This window comes from Clinocottus analis, unplaced genomic scaffold (genome assembly GCF_023055335.1).
Source record: "Clinocottus analis isolate CAN_PGR_092001 unplaced genomic scaffold, fCliAna1.0.p SCAF_11, whole genome shotgun sequence".
In the NCBI taxonomy this organism is placed as follows: Eukaryota; Metazoa; Chordata; class Actinopteri; order Perciformes; family Cottidae; genus Clinocottus; species Clinocottus analis.
The window spans coordinates 9,743,121-9,766,839 of NW_027175832.1; the positions used below are offsets into that span (position 1 = coordinate 9,743,121).

General features: G+C 40.9%; 1 protein-coding gene across 10 annotated transcripts in view; it reads right to left on the reverse strand.

Annotated features, from left to right (window-relative positions):
• The window catches only part of astn1 (astrotactin 1), a 356,366-nt gene that overhangs the window by 197,333 nt on the left and 135,314 nt on the right, over positions 1-23,719 (reverse strand). For all 10 annotated transcript variants that reach the window (XM_068600596.1, XM_068600673.1, XM_068600641.1 and 7 more), the window contains 2 exons: positions 21,624-21,774; positions 610-776 (listed from right to left, as the gene is read on the reverse strand). In XM_068600596.1, coding sequence (XP_068456697.1) covers positions 610-776; positions 21,624-21,774 — 318 coding nt within the window. The remainder of the gene's footprint in view (positions 1-609; positions 777-21,623; positions 21,775-23,719) is intronic.

Below are 23,719 nucleotides of genomic sequence, written 5' to 3' on the forward strand. Positions count from 1 at the left end.
AGAGGGTTCATGTTTTTGTACACTAGAGGGTACATTTTAAATATGTAAAGTCATTATTATATTAATTGGTTGAGGCCTTTATTCACAATGTGAAAGCTCAAAAAAATAAATCGACCTCACTCTGTAAAAAAATACAAAATACATGTAGCCTTCTTCCCACGTAATATTGTTGTTCTGTGTGGGCGTACTCTTGACAAAGCAGTTTGAAAATATATATTGACATGCAAATAAATCCCCAAAACAGACTTATAGCCTTAAGTCTGTGCTGATAGTCCTAGACATTAATTAGTCTTGCACATTAAAGACAATATTTAAGAGCTATGGAAAGTTATGCAATACATTTAAACATCCAAGAAGCTGCGTTAGCCATCCTTCTTTATTACAACGGTTGCAGGTACAAAGACATTTTGCTCAGAAACAGATTACTGCAAAAGCCATGACAAATACTTAAGATACTTCATTTGCAAAGTGTCGCGTACTTAATCCAGAAGTATTGATATCATAATATGAGGAATGATATCGGCTCATACTAAACCAATGGTTGGCTAGGTTTAGGAATCAAAATGATAGTAATTGAAAATATGAACCGGTAAATGCGCTCTTTCTTACCCACAGAACATCTGGATGTTGTAGAGGGTCGGGTCATCCTCTAGAGGAGCCAGCTGCTGGAGACACAGCTGCTCACATCCTCCGTTGAAACCGTCGGAGCAGTCGATGCCGATGTGGTGGTCGTAGCACCCAGTCCCATCCTTCATAGGACTCAAACCTGGAGGGCACTGTGGGGGAAGGACACACACACACACACACACACACACACACACACACACACACACACACACACACACAAGTGTTTTTAAATGACTAATGTTAGCAATTACACATTTTTACTGCATCCTTAGAGCGACCTAGACTGTGACAAGCTGCCACATTAACACTAATCCCAGATGGGGCAGGTAAACAGACCCGATAACATCTGTGCCACAGAATGCTAACAGTCAGATTCCAGTTCCCATTAGTGCAGCCTGTGTGAACACCCAGCTTCTTCTTTCAAGCACTCGGCAAGATGTTTCATGTAAAACTCTCACACTATCAGTTGGAACAGTGGGAGGTTACAACAGACGGAGAACGAGAAAACTTATGAGTGCTAAAATATTTCATTAATACAGTAAAGCGAGGTTGGTTTCAGATTCCCAAAATAGTAGGGCTTTCTGCTTCTCTCAAATTTAAATGCAATATGTTATGACAATAAATACATACTATATTAAGAATGATCAGCAGATCATTTCTTAATTATTTATTTATCATATGGTACTTTTTATTTTTGAAGCAAGGATAATCCCTTTGAGATATTGAATCTGGAGATGGAACAGTAAAAGTTTCACACTACAAAAACAGCAAAAAAGTTAAAAACAAGATAAAAACATTCAAATAAAGTCACGTAAAAGAGACGACAGACTTAATACAAACAAGTAAATTGCATCAATAAAAGCTATGTATGCTTGGCATAAACCACTCAATAAATATTTGACTTGCTCGGTTAAAAAGAACAGAACAACGTGTGCTGTTGGGAATGTGAATATCTGGACAAAATTCCATGGCAATTGAAAGATTTGTTGTCATGATATTTCATAAAAAGTAGGGGGTCACAAAAGAAAGGGTCAGGAGATCGCCAAATTTAGTAAGGCTCATGAGCTGGAGACCAGACATGTGTGTTTGACATGGCACGGTAACCCACGAATGATAGTCGAGGGAGATTAAGTCAAAGCTTGAGCGACCTCGCCATCCCTCCAGCCCTGCAGATATCCATCAGGAAACAGCATGGCTGCCTTTCCCTCGGTTGAGATAGTGTCGTGTCTCAATGCAAGAAAAGCGCTCTGCTGCAGCCCCAGCTTAACTCATGAAACATTCAGCCCTGGTCAGTCAATTCTTGACAGCATCATCAATACTCAGTTCTCTCAAAGGGACTTTTTATTGTTTTATCTTCACTATGTTGGAAAAGAAATAAGCTTTTGCACAACACATTGTTTACTGTGGTGCAGGGAATGAAACAGACAGTGATGAAATGGTAGACAAGCCAGTGCCATGTATGATGAATAAATATAATTTTTGCTTTTAGAGTATCCTTGTTCTGGTGATAGAAACGAGGCAAGAATGCGGTTTTAAATGTCAACGTCCACAATCCAGAGAGGATTGTCTAATGGTGTGATGGGTGAAATGAGTTTGGAAATGAGTAAAGCAGTGTTGGAGATTCACCCCAATGAGTTCATTTTGTTTTTACAAGAAGACATTCGGGTGCTTTTTAAAACGGAGCCACGGAGACTTCTTAATTGAAGTGCACTTTGTGCCGGGGTGACTTTACCAAAGACCCGTGTCGCCTGGCTTCACCCCGGTTCTTTCCTTTCACGGTCTTATTCAGTGTTTCCCAAGCATTTCTTTTTTTTATTTCTTAGAGACCCGTCAGGTCAAATTCACATTATGTTCTCTGTAAGCTATTACTTCAAAGGGAACTTTGATGGAGTGCATTTTAACAAGGCGCCGCACCCTCAGAACAGTGACTAGGCAGCTGGTTTCCTCTCAGCTCTGAGGGACTAGCGACTGCTTATTTCATTATTCAGGCCCAGAGTATTCTTCAGAGGGCCCAGGTGGCTCATTTGGGGGATAAAGCTGACACGCTTGTTGTCGATTGCAGTTTTATTTTGCATGGTATAGTTAGTCTAGTGACTGCTTTTAAAAATACATTTTTTTTAAAGTTTTGGTGACCTTGCATCGCTCTGTTTTAGAATTGCACTAGAATTGAAAATGTTGCATTTTTGCTCAGTAAATGCATACTCAAAAATAAATCACAACGAGCTCTGTAAATTACAAGTAGCCTCCAGATCGGATCTAACAGGAAGTAACTGATTCTTTGACTTCCTGTGTATTCTTTGAAGGCAGCTGAAAACTGTCCCGACAGTTTTATCAGCGCCCCCTGTTGCCGCCGCCGGCTCTCGTCTGCTTTCCAGGCGAGACACAGCTCATCTCCGACCAGCCTAATTACGCTCAGGGAGTAATTAAGGAGAGGACGAGCAGGTGTGTAGGTGGGTGTGGCGATCAGGTGACTGGGGAGGGAAACACAGCGAGGGCATCTGGTGGAGAGAAGGAGAATGACGGGGTGTGAAGAGTTGAGAGCAAATGCAGGGCCAAAGGGAAAACAGAGGTTGTGAAGCTGGAAGGGAGGCGGGGTCACCTTGACATTGCTGGATGGTTGATATGCTGATCCTGTCAGACAAAGTCAAACTTGCATGACCAGACTGTCACTACCATACATTCACATCTGCTCCGGGGGTTGAGAATTCTCATTCTGTAGCAGTTTATAGTACTAATACACTGCATAACCAGAAAGGCGTATATACTTTGAAGTATGTCTGCATTACAAAGGAAATGCATGACTGCAGGTCCTTCTCAATGTTTGTCAGCCAATGACCTAAAGGCCTCACTGAGGAATTTGACAGTAGACTTCTTTTTTGTTATTTATTACTTACTCTGATGTGTTTTTTGTAGCAATACTGCCTTTCCATTTTTATGATTTCCCTTGTTTTGGTGATACTTTTTCCTGTAATGGCTGATAATAACAAACAGGCAGAGGCGCTTCTAGTAGGCCACAATCTCACACACATCTGGTCAAAGCCTGGTCAGTGATTCCGAGCTTTAAACCATGATGCTCTACGTACCAATCTAGCGGCAGTTTTCGAACTGTCAGGGACTCCACGCATTGGTTTAAAATTCTAAAAAAATAATCTAATGTAGTATGGCAACAAAACGACTTGGTGGGCTGTGTGTTGGTAAAAGGGTGTGGTTGGGTTACTGCTTATGTAAATCACTTGACTCGTGACTTTTCACCAATTTATTTCAATTACTTTAATGTTTGTATTTGCAGGGAGAGGAACAGCAGTCTACTGGACTAAAGTCCTGCGTTCATTAAACTCATCCACCTCGGCTCCCGTCTGCCATGTGTGGTTTACCTCGTTTCATATACCCTATAGGCCAGTAGGTGTGTGTGTGTGTGTGTGTGTGTGTGTGTGTGTGTGTGTGTGTGTGTGTGTGTGTGTGTGTGTGTGTGTGTATATATATATATATATATATATATATATATATATATATATGTGTGTGTGTGTGTGTGTGTGTGTGTGTGTGTGTGTGTGTGTATATATATATGTGTGTGTATAGTGTTGATGTTGATGCTCCATGCATGTTCGTATGTATGCATTTCCTTGCATGTATTTGGTAAATCACCTGTGTGTAAACATATGATGGCTTATCAGCCAGAGGCCTTCATTAAGAAGTAACTCATGTGATGTACATTTTTCTACTGGTATATTATTTCATCATCATCTTTATGTATCTTTCTGTACGTGGAGTCTGAGGAAGAGTGTGGTGCTGGAAACGTTACGCAGCAATGAACATCCTTCTAAGTGGAGCTGATTCGTGTGCGGATCGATCCGTCCTAATCCTGTGAGATACGTCTTTGATACAGCATCCAACCTATCAGACACTGGACAGTGTGTGTCTTATCGGTTCTCGTCATTCAAGACCTTACATCATTGAGGGATGTTTTTAGACCGTAAACCGTTTCTTCAAATATTGCATCTACATCCCACTTGTAACTTTTTTTTTAAAAAGCTTGGAGATTATTCATCTCATGTAGAACTGCTTTGACGCATCTACCTCAGAAACTAAGGACCTCTGGACCAGTTATGCATTTGTGGCGGCACCAGTGCAGATTGGGGACACATGTTGAATGAGCGGCCCCTGGTCTTGCAAGCTGAATAAACTGATATTGATTTTTGTACACTCTGTCTGGGCCATTGTGACAGATGATGCATCGCCTGTAATGCAAAGAGCACATGAGACATTGAATCTCTTCACACATCTGTGGCACGGAGTCCTTAAATCACTGCGACTTGCTGCGATCGATGTACGCGTGGATATGTGGTGCAGACAGAGGAATTTGTATTGACGGCTGCAAAGGCTTGCCAACAACAGATAGCTCTAGATATTGACTGCCATAATAGGTTTTCGGTAGGCTGGAATAGTGATAACTGTGGTCCATTTTCCAGCTGTCTGTTGGGCAATAATCATTAAGAATATGCGCCTGCCAAAGTCTTTTGTCTGTGGATTGTTATCACTTCAGCACTCCACGAATCTTTTCTATAATCCTGGGTTAATCATTGATAATCCCCTCTTTAAAACCACTCACCCAAACCCTTCGAAGTGTTATCTGACTTTAAAAAACTTCTCCTGGCTCTTTTATTTGGAATGAGTTTGTAACCACAAATGATTGGAATACTTTTAATGACATAACGTGACTGACATGTAGAGGAAATAATCCAGATTAACAGAAAGGCTTTGCAAAGCACCGAGTGCAGGGAGTGAGCGCTGTGGTTTTTCTTTGGGTGATGTATTCACATAAAAGAATGGGATATTTGTGTTTTTTTATGTCATAATATATCTCTCGGTCTCATCTAAAATTGATTTACAATTCCACATTCAACAGCATTTTCTCAATATGAAAGGATTGAGGACCTCGCAAATGCACTAATGCCTCCAGGTTAAGAAAAATGTAAACCTTTAAATCATGTCTCCATTTCACACCATCCCACATTATTTAGAGTTCAAAAGCTCCATTGGCTTGGAGCAGAAGCAACTTCAGAGACAACATATAAAAAGAAAATAGATAAAACATGAAGTACCTAGCATCGAGGGTTCAATCGGGGCTTTTTCAAGCGTCTGCATTATTGCTTGCTGCAGGTCAAAGTGTTATGTTACACAATTCAGAAGGCTTTGAATGATGGCAGTGGAGAACTCTGTTCTTACAGGTGCACAGTAGTCAACACTGGCAGAGAACATTTAACCTATAAAGCCTTAACAGACTGACAATTTTTGTTCACTGAACATAATTGAACATTGCCGAAACATAATCGTGAGCCTTTCACAATGTGGAATATTTTTGTTGCCTCAACCCAACAGTGACCATTTCACAAGGTTATGTTTTTATGTTGCCTAAACCCAATAGTGACCATTTCAAAAGGTTACATTTTTAATGTTCCCTCAACATAACTGTGACCGTTTCACCAGGTTATGTTTTTATGTTGCCTAAACCCAATAGTGACAAGGTTACATTTGTATATTGCCTCAACATAACTGTGACCGTTTCACAACATTGAGTATTCATGTTGCCTCAAACTAACCAAATAACAGTCATGGCTGCATAAAATGTACCACTTGTAACAGCGTGAACCATGCGTAAACCTTCTGAGTGTGGACAAGCAGCAAAATATGACAGAGTAGATATGAAATACTATTATTACAGTATTTGTCTGCAACTACCCAGGAAGAGCATATTTCATCTCCAAGTGATGCACGTAACACTCAATAAAGAACATTCACTGACACGAGCAAAAGGGTCTTTGTTGGCAAAGTGATCAGCATTTATCTTCGCCCGTTTAATAACTGGACAGTGAGTAAGAGTGCTGTCTGCTCTGCTGTGGAAGAAGCTCGCAGTACAAAGCCCCTTGAACCGCCATGCCTTTTAATCCTGTTTCTTAATGGAGATAAATGCCTGCAGTGCGTTTGAGGCTATAGGGAATCAGTACTGTCCCACTTGCCAAAACAGCAACAAATCCCTGTGAAAGCCATCGGATAAACTAAACTATATGCACTTTTGCTAAATTGGTTCGAAATACATTGATTGTGGACTGGTTATGCAAGATAATGCAGCAAGTGTTACTAATCAACGTCAAGCTATTGCAAAAGTTCTTGATTAAATCAACGGTAATTTAGAAAAAAAGCACCTCAACTTTGCAAGGTGTTTTGAAATCGATTCCATGACTTTATTTTGACATCTCTCTTGATTGTGTCATATATGTGCAGTGAAAAGGTAATTTCAAATGTAGCTTGAGGGGTTTCAACCCTACAGGACTGCTTCATAATGTTTCTCTGTCCGTGGCCGAAGAGGATTCAGCTGGTTATGTTGTGTGTGTTTAGAGACTGACCCCACCAGAGAAATGACAACATTGCTTATTTGTTCAAACGCCAGCGGCACCTCATGTTTGTGTGGACCTGATGAGGACTTCTCGCGGCTGTGCCGATAATGACCGACCAAGCAGAGAGGGGGAGATGGAGAAGTCGCGCAGCGTTGCTAAGGCCCGAGTGTGCTTCACAACAACTCGACACCGGCTGACGGCATGACGCAAAAGTTCTTCTACTTTTCGCTCTGAATGACCACAGACGGCCATCAGAGCGTCCTCAATCTCTGTCCAAGTCTTTTGCACTCGGTCCTATGCGAGGAAAGTGACGGAATAACATGGCAACCTGATCTCGAGACCCTCATCTTACCCACTCCGTCAGGGTGTTTAGGGTTCGCCATAATAAGTGCCATCCCAAACCAATTAGAGGGGGACCGGATGTGGTTCATGAAACCCTCCAACAGCAAGTCTCCGTCGATGCCGACTTACCCAGGTGTTGTTTCGTGCTCATAACCGTAAAGCAGTGGCGGGCATTTTCTAGCTACGTCTTCAGTGCCGTCTCTTCGCATGAAAACACATGAAGCTCTTGCGTAAATTCAGACAGGAAGACCATTCACTCACTCGTACTGTCCCTCACCAGCAGCACACATTGTCACATTCAATCACCGTCAGAAGAGTCATAGACTCTATCAGCTGTTAAACAGCTGGGCGCGGCACGCGCACACCGCTCAGTGTACTTTAATCTGCAAAGGCCTGCTTAAACTGCTTTGGTGACATAGAGACACAGGAGGAAAAATCTGATTGGATGAAAGGTTCTCCTTCAAACACGCTGCCCTGACGGCAGAGCAACAGAGGACAATAAGTCGATAGGGAAAAATAATTATAATGTATGTTGTGTATTTGTGAAAATAATTAAATTATAAAATAGCTATGACTTTGGGGATCTATTTAGACCAGCAGAGGCTTAGCAGAACCTGATGGCCCGCCACGGCTGTAAAACATTTACTTACATAAACTGCTCAAACCTTTACAACTTAAAGATTGCATTGTATGTCAAATATACCCCATCTAGAAAATGGCAGCCATGTTTATACAGCTAGTAAAGAGGTTTCAGATGCTGTAAAAATTATGCAAGCTGAGGACTGTACACTAAACTTCTTAAAGTGGGGGCATACCAAAGAGGAACTTGATTGTACGACGTGTCTTCCGACCATGTTGGAGGGCAACAATGTTAACAGCAGCACTGGATTGGACAGTGTGTATTTAAAATTATGTGGTGTCAGCATGCACAGTCAAAGCCAAAGATTGCTGTTTGGTTCCTATTTCCAACCCTGGTGTCTTGTAACACTAACCACAGTTTTTCTGAAATCTACGAGGACTTTTATGTCTCCAGAATGAAAACCATGTATCACAACACACTCGAAATGAGAGCGGTGTTGTGCTGTGTTGAGCTTCTCTGTTGGGAACATTGGGTTGAAAAAACTTTCATGCACCTGAGATACAATGGTGGAGTTGTTCAACCTGTCCGGATGCAGTGAGTTTAACCAGGGAAAAGGAGTAGAAGAGCTATGGGTCAGGAAAATTAACTCAGTAACTACCTAACTGGGGGCCCTGTCTTAGAGATGCTTGGTGTAAGCTTAATTTTTGTAGATTATACCACATTGTAATGCACCACATTATTTTTTTCTCCTTTTAACAGTTATGTACTGAGGTGGCTGACCCCAATAATGGTCCTAAAAAGATGCAGCATTATATATCATAGACTGTTTTAGGCTGATTTTGAAAGGTTTCCTGATAACAATACATTTCAGTGCCACCCGACTGCTCGTATTAATTGATGAAAAAGCAATTACTTCATATCTGATACAGGATGATTAAAATATAAATCATATGAACAACAAACTGCTCCTTTTTGGGCTCTCTGATTGGCCGGCTTCAGCACACCACAGAGTCCACGCAGGCTTTCGTCCAAATGAAACGCTGAATTGTAATTGGATGGCATCGTGACACCATTGAAGATCAACACCTCAACTGAGGAAGTTACTATCGGGCATTGGTCACTAAGAGCCAGACTTTCCAGTATGTGTCATATGTTCAGAGGCTGTGGTTATTATCAAAGTGGCAATGGGAAGCGTCACAACAAGACGAGGAACAAATTATTTGAGCAACCATATCCACTGAAATCAAAAAAGAAGACACATTAAAAAAATATCTAACAGCCAAATATGGTGAGAATCCTCACACATTCATTTACGGGCCAACAATGATGTTAACAGAGAGGGGAATAGAGCTGTACAGGAGGTTTAATAACCACAGATAAAGTCCCGGCACACAAATGGCTCTTTTTAGAAGATGTACTATCGTGGCTTAGTTTGATTGACATCCTTTCACACATGAATTAAATAAATGTGAAGCTGAAGGGAAGGGGTACGTCAGTTAAATGAAAGTTTTCTAAAATTAAGGTCTTTGTAAAATGCACATTTCTCAAAAGCTTTGTGTTCTTTTTTTCAATACTGTCCTTATTTTATTATCAATGAGAAGAACAAAGAACATTTATTTATTGTTACAGTATGCATTATCTATAGTTAATCCAGTTCAATTGGAAAACTGACAATAAATATTGTTGAGATGGAACTTCATTCATTTGATTTGACAGACAGTTGCTGACGACTTACAAAGGTTGATGGCACTGAATCAGATTTATGGACGCACACACACACGCGCGCACACACACACAAACACACAAACACAGATGCAGCCTCATAAACTCTTTTGTTGTACACATTTGCATAATCATTACAAGATTATTGTTGTCAAAAAGCTGTATTTTGCTGCGTAAAAACATTGTTGCATAACCAGCATATCAAGGCTACGTATAACACAAAAAAGCTCAATGACTGACAGAAGAGCGATGGTATCTCTGCCTGAAGGCTTTTCTTCCCCACTGCACAGAGAGAGAGAAGCCCACAGGATTGTTACGTTCACAGAGAAACTTTTGTAGGCAAAATCATTTTTAACTTTCCTCTCATGTTTCCAGAGAGACAAAGTTGCGTTAAGGGAAAGTTTTCTTTTCTTTCTTCTTCTTTTTTTGCGTCCAGTATTATGGGATTAGCGGTGCGTGTCAAAGGTCAGCCTCTCCCGGAGAGCTCGGCCCCTCATTCTGGTCTCCCGCCGAACTCACCCTTGGTGAGTGGGCTCGATGCAGAAAGAAAAAAAACCGCTCCGATATTTAGTAACTCCTCTCACCTCCTTCACAGCAAAGTGCAAAACGCACAACAGGGGTCAAGCTCGAGGTCAAGTGGACGCGCTGCAACAGAAGACCAGTCTTAAAGGGGAAGGTCGTATTTTATGATAAGAGGGCTTTGCCGGGAACGTAAATCAGAATCACTTAACAGGACGCTCAAACTCAAACTTTTACGACCATAAAATGGATTGATTTGTAGTCGACAGCTCGCCTCAAAGTATATATTAAACGTCGTTAATTAATCTTTGTAGACTCAAAGGATGTGAGAAAAGCATTATTTTTTTAAAAGACGAGCATTATTTATACTGAACTCTTAAGTCTGAGTTTGATCTTCGGTCAACGAATGAGATATCTGCTAATTTCTAGATGCTCTTTTAGCATGCGTGTGTGTGTGTGTGTGTGTGTGTGTGTGTGTGTGTGTGTGTGGAACCAGACTTCTCAACAGCATTATCTGAGGTTACAAAGTCAAACGCAGGTTAGGGAACGCTGCATTAGACACATAAGCACTGGTGTGCGCCGACAAACAAGTCAGCGAAGAAGACTCGCAGCGGCTCACTGGCATTATCCAGGCTATAACTGTAAATATTCACTTCCTGTTTTACCCATTTTTCAAAAAAGGCTCACATTCATGTCCACGTTCTGTTTCACCTGTTCAGGATGCAAAGATATTCAAACACACATTCTCCACAGCACAATTTAGCCTTTTGCTGACAATAAATAATTTATAGTTTTGGTAGTACATCCTGCCAAAAGGTCTTTTTGTTAAGATTTACATACATTTATTCACATTATAAAATTTGAAGCTAAGGTTCCAAATTGAATTCCTAACCCTCTAAAAGAAAGTACATTGATTCCTTGACAAAGAAGTGGATGAAGTTGGTTTGATTTTGGCCGTTGTTTTTTTGTTTTTTTGCAACCATTAGGGACTCAAGAGGGTGAAGCTAAGTACAAGCAAACACTGTACTCTACGTTTTTTAGGTGACCAAAATGTCATATTTAAATTAAATTAACTAAAAACAAACTATGAAGCAGTTTTAAAGACGAAAGAATGGACATGCTGTGGTAGAGCCCTGTCAATCACAAGCTAGCTCCGACCCCAAAAGCATACTCTTATGGTCTATATTTAGACTTGAAACATGGGATTGAGACATAAACTCATGCTTACAATGTTTACTGAGGGAATAAATCAAGAGAGATCCCCCTCCCCCCGGCTGGTCAGTAGACAGAATGCAGGTTTAGGGACATTTTTTTTTAAACCTGGAGGCTACCACCATTCCTGATAGGGAGCTTTATCTTAACGACAAATAATGTTGTATTACACAGAACACTGCATCATCTTTTAATGGAGTCCAATAAAAAATAGACTAAGTCAATCCTTTTCTTTCTTTTTTTTATGTAAAAACTTGCACACGCTATATTCCGCCTGGAGTAATGCTTAGAGGTTTTCCACAAAGTGTCTTTGTCTGTCTCTCTCTCTCTTTCTCAACTCTCCCTAGACCACATCCAGAAAAGTCACTCAACGCTGGAGCCTAATTGCTGTGAGCGAAATGCTAATGATCGATGGTGATGCAGTTCAGCGTATGAACATTTGCATCTCTTTTCTCTCATCTGGATGTTACCAGCTGGACGATCCGAGGAAACGGTTAATAGGGATTGTTATGGAGTAAATCAAACTGTTAATGCGGGCAGAGACAAAAACAGGATTTTGAGTAGTGAATAGCATACATTAGTGCCATCTCCAAAGGAAATTACACCCTTGGTAGTCAACATAAATTGCTGTCAGTGTCGTTTGCAGTGGGAACACAACTCTAGGATAAGGGATCTATAGAATAATGAATATATGTGTTACATCTTGATGGCATCGAAGAATCCTTTCTGCTCCTATTTTCTTGAAGTAGGTACTTTTTTTATATTAAATGAAAACTACTATGTGAATATGTATGTTGAAAATAAAACATTTTACTACACAATTTCCAAGTAAGTATGACCCCTTGCAGTCCGTAATCTTCGGCAGAAGCTTTCATCGACCCTGGGAGGCGAAACACACACTCACATAAATCCAATGACCCGAGGAGAGAAAACATCAGTAGTGACAATCTAATGTGCTCTTATTCCTCTTTGGGGCTGAGGGGTTGGCGAGATCTCTGCCAGGTATTGACTCCACTCAACGCTGCTTAGTGTCCCGAAATGTGATCCCGGTCAAGATTGTTTTTTGCTGCCGAAGGGGAAGTGGGCCGACGCAAAGTGCCGAGAAAAACTGCTTTAGCCCCGCAGCACACGGTGTGGTGCTGTCCCAAAATATTATTAATAATGGAAAAAGCTCCTGCTGTAGTGCTGCAGTTTAATGTGCGCCTCAGACTGTGTGACATTGTGTGCGACCCGGCCAGCACCGTGCTCACGGTCTGCGTGGGCTTTGATGAAGGGTGACGTGACCCAGTTTGAACCGGCACTGCAGAGGGAAACCAGTGGGAGAAATAAACACTGAAAGGCTCATTTGTATTTCTTCTGTGTGCTACTCTGGTTTGTGTTTCTCGGGAGGACTATAGTTTGTCGTGTTTAGTGACGAGCAGATAACGCTCCAAATATTTATTATCGTGAGCTGAGATAAGATCCGATTAGTTTAGCAAAACTAGGGTATGAAATGAGTGAATCCACATTTTAAATTGGGCTGTTTTACAATAATACAAAAAGGTTCAGTTTAGTAAATCCAAGTTCATACCTACATTAAATATAATTTAAATAATATGGAGATGCTTGCATACCCAAATCATCAGATATCAGAAAACCGAAAACATAAATGTATGTGCATGCTGTCAGGACCTAATAAGATGAGATAAGAAGGTAAAATAAGATAATCCTTTATTAGTCCCGCAGTGGAGAAATTGCAGGATTACATCAGTAGTGCACACAAGTGACACATAGTGAATAAATAAACAGTACAAACAGTCATGAACCAGTAAATAACCAAAATATTATATATATATATATATATATATATATATATATATATATATATATATATATATGTATATATATATATATATATATATATATATATATATATATATATATATATAAACAGACAGAATACAAATTATTTAAAATGTATTCATATTGCACCAGTTAAAGTGATTAAAGTGACCAAAGTGATTAAGTGGTTTTTTTGTGGTCCTGCAAGCTCAGTTGGTTATTTAGCCTGACAGCAGCAAGAAGGAAGGACCTGCGGTAGCTCTGCTTCATGAATCAGCCGGTGGCTGAAGGAGCGGTACAGAGCTGCCAGAGTGTCCTGCATGAGGTGGGAGGTGCTGTCCATCAGGGATGATAGCTTTGCCATCATCCTCCTGTCTCCCACCACCTTCATCGCTACTAGTGGACACCCCACCACACCGCTGGCCTTTTAAAAAAATGTTTTTATGAGTTTAAGTAGGCTGTAAGAGTAGCAGCATCATGCCACTCACTTTCTGAGAAAAAAAAATGCTGTACGTTCTAATACTCATGCTACCAAACTATTTAGTATGCCATAACAAAGATTTTGTAAGTCCCAATATTTACTTAAAACGCGTTTTGGAAACAAAACTCACAGAATGTTCAAGCACATGCTAGCCAGCACGCTATTGTGGCTATTCTGACCTACAAATATGTTACGAGGAAGTAGCATGTCCCATTTAAAGTCATACTGCATGCAACAGGATGTACTTTTAGAGCCAAGCTGCAGAATGTCTGAAAAGTAAAGTATGTGATGTTTGATTATGTGGCTCAATACAACGGCAGCACTTTTAAGAATGAAACTTATCGACTGTAAGTTTAAAGTTAATACTGCAGCACATTTTAAATTGGAGTTTAAAGACTTGATTTAATCTAGTTTCACAGCATAAACTAAACTGACGTTTAAAGAGGTTTCAATTGAATCTTTTTTCCAAATTTAAAGATAGTGTTAAAGTTTGGAGCAACAGGATTTAATCTGGTTAGAATCAGAAGAGTCGACTGTGTTTGTTGGAGCGGGACCCCAGAGAGAAGTAAAACAAAACGGCTGCACAACGGCGGTGTACACGCTTGTAGTGTGGCGGCAGGGCCTCCTGTAGAGAGGAGCAGCCAGCTGATTGGCAGCAGCAGATTGTAGTGGGCGGGCTGAGGAGTCTGGGTTGACCTTGTTTTCCGGATGTGGGATTGCCCTTTGACCTTTACAGCACCGTAGGTTTCTTGTGTCAAACCTGTATTCCGCACACTGGCTCGACCCACACCAGGTACTACTCAGTATACCTGAGTTGAGAACAGGACTGGCTTTGAGGCAAATAGGGAACAAAAAAAAGATTTTGCCTCACTGTGTTTCTTTTTATGTATAAATTCTTAAAAAACACACTGAAAACGAATACTTGGTGTTTCCGATTCAGTTAAACAAGCAAAACGCCCGCTTTCTGAACCTAAAAAGTCTCAACTAATTGAGAACAGCATGCCAGCACTGCCCTGTGCCAAAGACGTGGACAGTCTATCCTCCTCTAATGACAGAACCCGAGGATACAAACAAGATTATGGTTTGACTTGGAACATAGAAAATATCCAAAGACTAAAACTTACAAGAAAAAGGAAAGCAAACACCATCCCCACCACGGCCTCAAACTGCTGCAAAACCAAGCAGCGCTAATGATCGACACGAATTATGAGCTGCAGATTTAAATGACAAACACCGTATGAGCTGGGTCTTTTTGGACAGCGCCCAGCGATCTCGTTGCTCTATCCTGGTGGCAATCTGCTTTGGTAACAACATCCCCCCCGTTATTCTCCCGCCCGTTTTTTGCAAAGGAGAGGAAAAAAGTGACAAGGCCGAGGTAATTAATTTTACAATCATCCCGTGATTATCGTGCTCTCGCTCCCACGGGCGCAGCGAGCGTGCACCTTTCCCCCGGCGTGCGATACATCGGCGGCACGTCGGTCAGCGCCGACCGCCGGCATCAGACGACTCTAGCGCGAGGTGAAGCATTAAGCGCAGACGGGACCAGCTACTGGCGGCACCGACGCAGACAAGGTGTTAATTGATTAGGGTGGAATCAAGAGAGCTGGGGCCAGGCCAGTTTACCGCCCTGATTAGACGGATGAGAGGCTCATTTATAAGCTTGACAGGCACAAGATAATTACTAAAGCACACAGTAATATATGCAACGGCAGCTGGGAGCGGTGTCGTGTGGTGACGGGCAGCAGGAGGATGTGTGTGTGCGTGTGTGTGCGTGTGTGTGTGTGCGTGCGCGCGTATGTGTGCGTGCGCGCGTATGTGTGCGCGCGGGCAAAGATCAATAACTCTTAAGAGTTTTTTACTGTTATAAAAAGCATAACAGTGAAATGTCTCGTTCAAACACAATACCAATCAATTAGGTAACCGTGGGGAGCTATTCTTACACAGCGGCACGGAAAATGCAGAATACTCGTCAGCGAATATTTCACATTAAAACTATTCGTACTGGCAGCCATGCAAATTTGCGAACGTTGCAAAACTTTTTTAACAAGAGGTTCGGAATGATTGGCGCAGGCAGAGGAGCAACTAGCAGGATCCTATTGTGTGTCTGAGCTTAATTGTTGAACAACCGAAGCTACTGTCAGATTGTTTTAATGAATATCCGCATTTAGAGAAGTGCTCCGGGTGAATGTGCCTCTGGTTGAAAGTGTGTACGTCCAACGCTTCCATTGTGAAAGGTGAGAACAGAAGGGGTGGATCTGCTCGGCTGCCTTTGTCAACGTTGAAAAAGCCATAAAGTTTCCTGTGTTGGATCGTGCTCGGGCCAAAGTGAAGCCAATGCAGAAGTGTCTTGAAACTAACATTTGTTCTCTCTACTGGCCAGTAGGGGGCAACTCCTCTGGTTGTATAGAAGCCTATGAGAAAGTTACTGTACATCTCTCTTGATTTAGTCCCTCAGTAAACATGAGTTTATGTCTCAATCTCTAGTTTCCAGTCTTCATCAATACAGCATGACGTAGATTTCGTGAATTATGGTCAGTTTCGAGCCAAACACACCATAAAGCAGGGAACGCTTGAGGGCAGGGCGACCTTGTGATTGACAGGTGGCAACCGCGACCAACGCTAATTCAGACGTCACCCCTCCAAATTCCAAATATGGTAACTTCTGTTTACTGGTTGCAAAAAGCCAAAATGGCAACAGGCGTAATCTAAGATGGTGGCGGACAAATTGTCAAACTCAGGCTTCAAAATGGCGGTCGACATCGCAATGACATATTATGACTTATTATTTTCAGTCTATGTTCGTATTATGGAGCCAGCAAGTTGTTGTACACTACATTACATTGTATTTGTCTGTTACACAAAACGTGATTGGTTGTTGCCTTTATTTACATTGCAAAAGCTCAGAAAAATGCTGCAGAACTAAATCTGTTGTATTTTCTTTGGGTCATATCTGTGTTGTATGTCAAAGTACTCATCACAAAAATAAAAATCTATTGATGTGCAGATGAGTTGCACAGCAAAAAAAACTAACCTTTTTAAAGGATTCTAACCGTATCCCTCAAAAAGCCTTGACATACAATCAGAATAATTGAAATCAGCTAATTACGCTGCAGCCACATAAACAATCTACACCCCAGCCACATTAGAAGCTGGTGAAACTCCCTGGTTAAACTCACCTGCCTCTCCCACTCTGCATCTCCTTCGTGATTGATAATGGTGCACATTCAGGGCCCGATTTACATAAATAAAAGCGTAGGGCGAATCCGTGCTGCCAATTCCATTCAATTTGTACTCTGCTATCTGCGTGTAATTACTATCTGATCTACTAAGGCAGCAGCAGCTGCGTCTGGGATGTGACTTCTAGGTAGATTCAGCAAATGAAGGAGAGCTCTGAAGAATGCAGTCCAAAGCTGGGATGAGAACACCGAGCTTTCAAAAAAATAAAATAAAAAAGATGGCACGTAGAAATAAAGAAAAGAAAACACAGTTTAAAACAAACGAAAGAAGAGGAAAACGTATAGCTCCGGTGGGACAGAAGTCCAGCAGATGCTCATAGTGGAGCAGGTGAGGGGGGCAGGACGGTTTTGATTGATGTCTCCTTAGAATACAGCGATAAAGGCAGCCAAATGCAACTGATGTCTTATCAAAAGAATGCAATTAGAAGCCTGTTCATGCAGTTGGTCTAATGAGCCGCTGAGCAGAGTGCCACACCTCCCCATCCCTCCTGTTTGCTCACTTCACTTCACCTTCTTTTTCTGGGGACTAACTTTTTCAAAACTGACAAATTTCCTTTTGATCTTCAATAGGTGAACTGGCCATAAAGAGATCACTGTGTGATAAATCATGACTTTGTTTTATGCACGAAAACACGCACACGATTGATACTTTCTGAATGAGACTGGACAGATTCATCTTGGCTTTCTCACTGTTTTTCGTTTCCTCTCATTAGCTAAACACACAGAATGCACGCCAGCCTTTTTTTATTAATGGTATAAGGAAATAGGCGATGGAGTGGTGCAGGAATGAGTCAGGAAACTTGCAAATGAGATCCGGTTCCCTCGTCTCAAAGTCAATGTATTTTTATGTAATGCATTTTTTGGTTAGAAGCCTAAATTAAAGTATGGAGTTAACAAAATCTTAAGAAATTGAAATAACATAGAACATATATTACACCATAGTCACATGGCGCCAGTCTGTATATTTAGGGGATTTACTAATATATATATATATATATATATATATATATATATATATATATATATATATATATATATATATATATATATATATATATATACATACATACATACATTCACATTAACGTTGTTATATATATAATCTGCAGTACACCACAAGGGAAACTGACTGTTTATATTGTTCCGATAATTGTAGCTAACCTATAACATTTAATGGTATATGCTTAGACTGTTAAAACCACATAAATGCATTTATTTGGTCTTATTTATAAAGTATTTCATTGTTTTTAGATAACATAAACTATAACAAAAATAGTTGTAATTTTATTAAGTATATCGCTACAAAATGTCTGGTTTACTTATTCTACATGATATGAAGTGTTGTGTAAATGGCAGTAAAGATAGTCTCGAACGTTGATTTACACACAAATTCATTCTTCTCACGATTGAAAGAAAACTCTAATTGTGAATTAGGTCGAGATAGATTGTCGTTTTTAAAAAGTGGGTCCTCAGAAAAAAAGAAGTTTGGTAAACAGTGCACGAAGTCACACATAGTCAGATGTCCATTAGACTTCAAAGCCCTGGCGAGAAATCTCCTCTCTGTCATCTCTTGGTACAAGACAGAAATTGGATGGATATTTTGGTCTCTGACTTTTCAGTGCAATGTTGCTGCAACTCAGTGGAGTCCCATCAGCCCGGGTATGAAGCAATTTCAGATAGAGGACAGTACCCGTAGAGTCCAATTGATACCCTTTAACAAGTTCTATTAACAAGTGAGATATTTGTGGTAGACCGGCTGGCGCTTTAGGGGAGCATTGATGCATTTGTGACATTTGTATCCCACGGGAAATAAACAAGGTGTTTTTTTTGGCATTTGTTCTTGAATGAAAGGCGCAACTAAGAGTCCTTAAAAGCTCAGTGCTTTTTTGCATCAGCAAACTACCAACGGCTGATATTGAAGAAGCCTCTCTGTATTGTAGCCGTTCGGGATTCTACTTAAAGTAGCTACACAATGACAAAAACAAAGACTCGACAAAGAGACCATGTGGCTGGGCCTGTTGGCAGTTACAAAGTAGTTTTAGATACTCTTAAGTGTGGCTTTAAAGATACATTCGCCACTTTTTTATGTGTATGTCCGATCAGTATTGACATTAAATGTGTTACCATTGCCAACAGCGGAAATGCTATCCCAAAATATGGGAACTAGTGAAGATGTAATGGAGGAGGACAACTCAACCGTGGTCTGTAAATACAGCAGGGACTGATACATGCATTGCTTCAAAGGACTACAATTAGCATTGATACTGATTGGAACACAACAGATGCCTGATTTTCACTTAAAGCAATACTAATGTAGGCCTCCTGTTGTTCCTTTGGTCCAGACTAAAAAAAAATATCTACGCAACTGTTTAATGGTTGCCATGACTTTAGGTACAGCCATCTATGGACTCCGATGCTCAGCTGACTTTTCACTTAGCGCCATCTTTCGGTCAAAATTACAATTGTACTTTTGATCTCTGAACAAATACCACTAAAACAAATGACATTTCCATCAACTAGCTTTTTTGGTTTAGTGCTAATTAGCAAAAGTTATCATTCTAATACATAAAACTAAGTTGGTAAACTTAGCAAAAATGTAGATCTTAACGCTGTCAATTAAATTGATTGTGTGTTATTGCAGATGTTGGCATTGAGCTCAAAGCAGGAAAACAACGTTCCCATACAGCTAGACTACAATCTATAATATGTTTTTAAGGTAAACATATTCTCTCCTAGATCACGGTTGCAATAATAAAACACGTGGTTAATGTTGTAAAAAATGCAACAAAATGACTTTGTTTTGTTTGGGCAATTAAAGTAAGGTTTTATTTAACCCATTAATAATCCCAAACTCCTCCCTACGCAGACTTCAGCATACTAATAAATAATTGATACTCATGGACGTGTGACCACATGTTGCTGTTGGACCCACTGACCACATCAGGGATAAACTGGATCCTGCAGTAAAACTGGGCCATCGGAACAAGCTCAGTCCTAAACTAAATATATTTGCTTCATTAAGACAACTCTTTTCCACAATGGAAATTTATATTGTGGCGCGTAATTAGTGTTGAATGATATTTAATTATCAGGGGGCTTTGGCGCTTAAGATAACTAGCTAGCTTAGCTCTTTGATCGCAATAACTGTCTGTATCCAAAGTCAAGCCTCTTACAGTTCAATTTAAAAACAAGTTCCCGTGGTGCTCAGGCCAAAATTATTGCTTCAAACTCATCTCGTCTGTTTTGAAACTGTTAAACTAACCGAGTTAAGTTTATTGAACACTGATAAAACAAGTTAAACTGATGCTTCAGCTGTTACATTGGATCAACAACTGTTCTTTCACGCTGGCAATCGTTCACTCATCTTAACATGCACAACAACAAACAGCTACTACCCACCATGTATGTAGAAAAAAATAATTTCTGGAGAGATTCCACTCCCTAAAGATGCGTGCTGGGAAGTCTGCTAACATGCTGATCATGTTTCTTCAGAAACGTAATTTAATGAGTTGAGCGAACTCTCAGGAGTTTATTTATTCAACTCGGTTTTGAAGTGGTCTGGTTTTTTAAAAAAAACGAAAATGTAACATTTAATTAATTTGAAGTTATTTTAAAGTATATACGTATGCTGAGTTAATGAGAAGGAGCTTTTATGGGGTACACAATACTCCTCCGGCCTCAGACTCAGTGATTAAAGTCACATAATGATGAAAGAGAAAAGGGGGTAATCAATAATTGTACTTCACGTGTTTTGCATGTCTGTCAGGATAACATTTACATCCTCTGTGCTACTGTTTACCGTACCACCTACATACAATAATTGCTTGGAAATGCATGCATATGCTCTAATCTCAAAATGAAACGTTTTCCCATTAAAAACCCTCTCACAGGCTGTTCCCCTCTCGTTGAGGTGCATTATGAGAGATAGGATGAAGCGCGCTGGAATTCATAAATAGCATCTCCCGAGCCCACCTGAAAGGCTCAACTCGAGTGCGTCAAAGTACTTGAAAAGAGATTCAATTGTAAGAGGGGAAGAGTGTGGTGGCGGTGGTGGGGCGCGTGGCAGCTTATCAGTAGAAAGAGGGGGATTTAGGAAAAGCAAAACACTAGCAGAAGGTTCCAAATTTCTACAAATAACAAGACCGGTATTGCTGTAGTTCCCAACAGATGGAAACAAACTAAACCTGGCTGCAACGTTTCCTGGTTGCGAAGCACCACCTTGAGGGAATGAATGCCTCGTCGGCCAAGGGGGCATGTGAGACCAAGTCAAACTGTCTGCTCGGACATGTCGCTGAGTGCAGGTCTGCCGCTTGTCCTTGATATGGGTCATCTCGGCCCCGTGGATACACTCATGAATATTTATACAAGGAGATGGACCTAAACACTTATGGCCGAGGCTAAATATTTTTCCCACATTGAAATATGAACCGCTGAAGGAGACGGCCCATATAAGTGGGCATCGGATCAAAAAATCCAACAAGGCAGGAAGTGCTGGAGGTCAAAGCTTTCAGTGTCATGCGCTCATATTGTATCAATCTGAAAGGGATCTGTACTGACTGTACAGGGGGCTGTGGAGCTCTTTGAACTTGATTTATATAGAAATCTAAGGGAAAGTTCATGTTCCGTCCCTGTGGCTAATGTATGGCAGCTTCCAGCCAGAGTTTTCAAATGAAAGAGACATGACTCACCATGCATCCGGTGGAGTCCAGCTTTCGGTCGGATATGCAGCGGAAGTTGCGGCTGCAGCCTCCGTTGTCCTTGGTGCAGTCTCTGACGGGCCCGAACGAGTCAAGGAGGACCTCCAACGAGTCGAAGGACGAGCTGATCATCAGCTCCTCTCTGTTAAAGCGGAAAAGAGTCAAAAGAAGAGAAAATACGATCCTCGTTTAGTTGTGGGCACCTGTGTTTGTGTGTTATTGATACTGATTTAAGTTTTCAGTGTACAGGGTTGGGTCGATGAGACTGTTGACGCACATCTAACAACGGTGTCTTGTCTGACACACCACAGAACGCGCCTTCTACATCACGGCAGCAATGTGACCAGCTAAACCACTTAAGGTCAGCAACTGTTCTATTTCAGACAATTTCAGGAGCATTTGGTGGACTTAGGCATGATAGTTTGGGCGACTGTGGATCAGTGATGAGCAGGGTCGTCCTTTAATCAGAGAAACGTGTAGAACGTTAGCCCCTCCCATCAGTGTATGGGTCAATGACGACAAGTAGTGTGAAAGCGCTTTGAATGGCCGGAAGACTCGAAAAGAGCTGTAGAAGTACAGTTTATTTACCAAGTTGCATCATTGATCCATGACAAACAGTCTTGACAGTGTTAACCTTTGAGGACATTACTTTTAATGTGAGTTGATTGGTTTATAGATGGGCTATCATGACTCTTGTAACAAACCGGGTATTAAGAGTAGTTAGGCTAGTAAGACTCGATAGTATGCTTTTTCACTTTGTCTGAGGATTTTTTATACAGTCTTCTGGGCTGTGTCTGTAGCACAGTAATAATCCTTAAATTATTAGCTGCAACAGATACCAAAACAGCTGCAACAGATACCAAAAAAGCATTAAGATCTACTACCTTATGAAGATGAAGTGGTAAGAAGGGTCCCTTAAAGTCTCTGACATTACAGTCTTGTACATTTATATGTACAAGTCTTTCTTTATATTTCTTTATACTCCTTTTCTCCCCCATTTTTTTTTTTCAAAACAAGCGTTCATTGTGTTACTTTCACCTTCTTGTTGGCTAAAGAGGTGCACAGGCTACCAACTGGGCTGGAGTGCGAAACAAAACTGGAGCATGGTCAGCCGGCGCTCAAGCAGATGCATTCAAGGCGTGTGGTCACAAAATGTTGGGCTGAACAAAAAATGTCCACGTGGGCATGAAAGGATGATGACATTTGCACGACACTGGTCGATGTGGATCCTTACAGACAGACAGACGCTTAACATATAGCTTGGAAATGATCTCAGTAATGCGTTGTCTCAACTTTAAAGAAGCTAATGAGAGTAAGGCATTACTTATTAACTACTGAATTCCAGCCAGCACTATGCTTTCATTCAAGTTGATTCTGATGTCACATTTCTTTAGATCATGTTTCATGTGTAAGAGGACGTGTGTCCTCAGCATTCCACTTTGAAAGACATGCTGTGACACTCTGCTCTCTATTTCACTTAACGAAGAGATATCTACACCTACATTACACACACCTGCATGTTTAATTCATTCTGTGCAATCACCGTAAGAAGAGCGACGACTTGTCACAGCACAACTGCCATGCAAGGTAAGTAGGCTTGCGAGATGAAATGTGCCAGATGAAGCGTGCAGTCAACCCCTTCGCTCTAGCCTCACTCCGAGCAGTCATTATGGTGAATTTGCAGTTCCTCGTAATTTTCTTGCAAGGACAGCAGTATGAGTGTTTGGGATTGGTGAAGATGAAGAACAAAGCAGAGAGGGCCTTGATGTGTTTGTGATGGACAAGAACTCGTGTAATGGTATCGCCATGAACTTTGTCTTGGGAAAGAAAGTCATATCCTCTCAGGCACTCCCACCCAATTCCCTCTACTCCTGTGCTTTCCCCATGAGAAAAGACAGCTCCATTCCCTTTCATAGGAAACTTGATGGTATCTTACAAACCAATTCTTCTTCTATAATTGCCCATTGCTCCGTTGTCATATATTCAGAGGGGACCTATTGAACAGAGTCTTTGCAGATGATGAAACTCACAGCAAGTGTGAATGTTAAATTATTTGGGAACTGCAATTAAAGTGCATACACATCCAA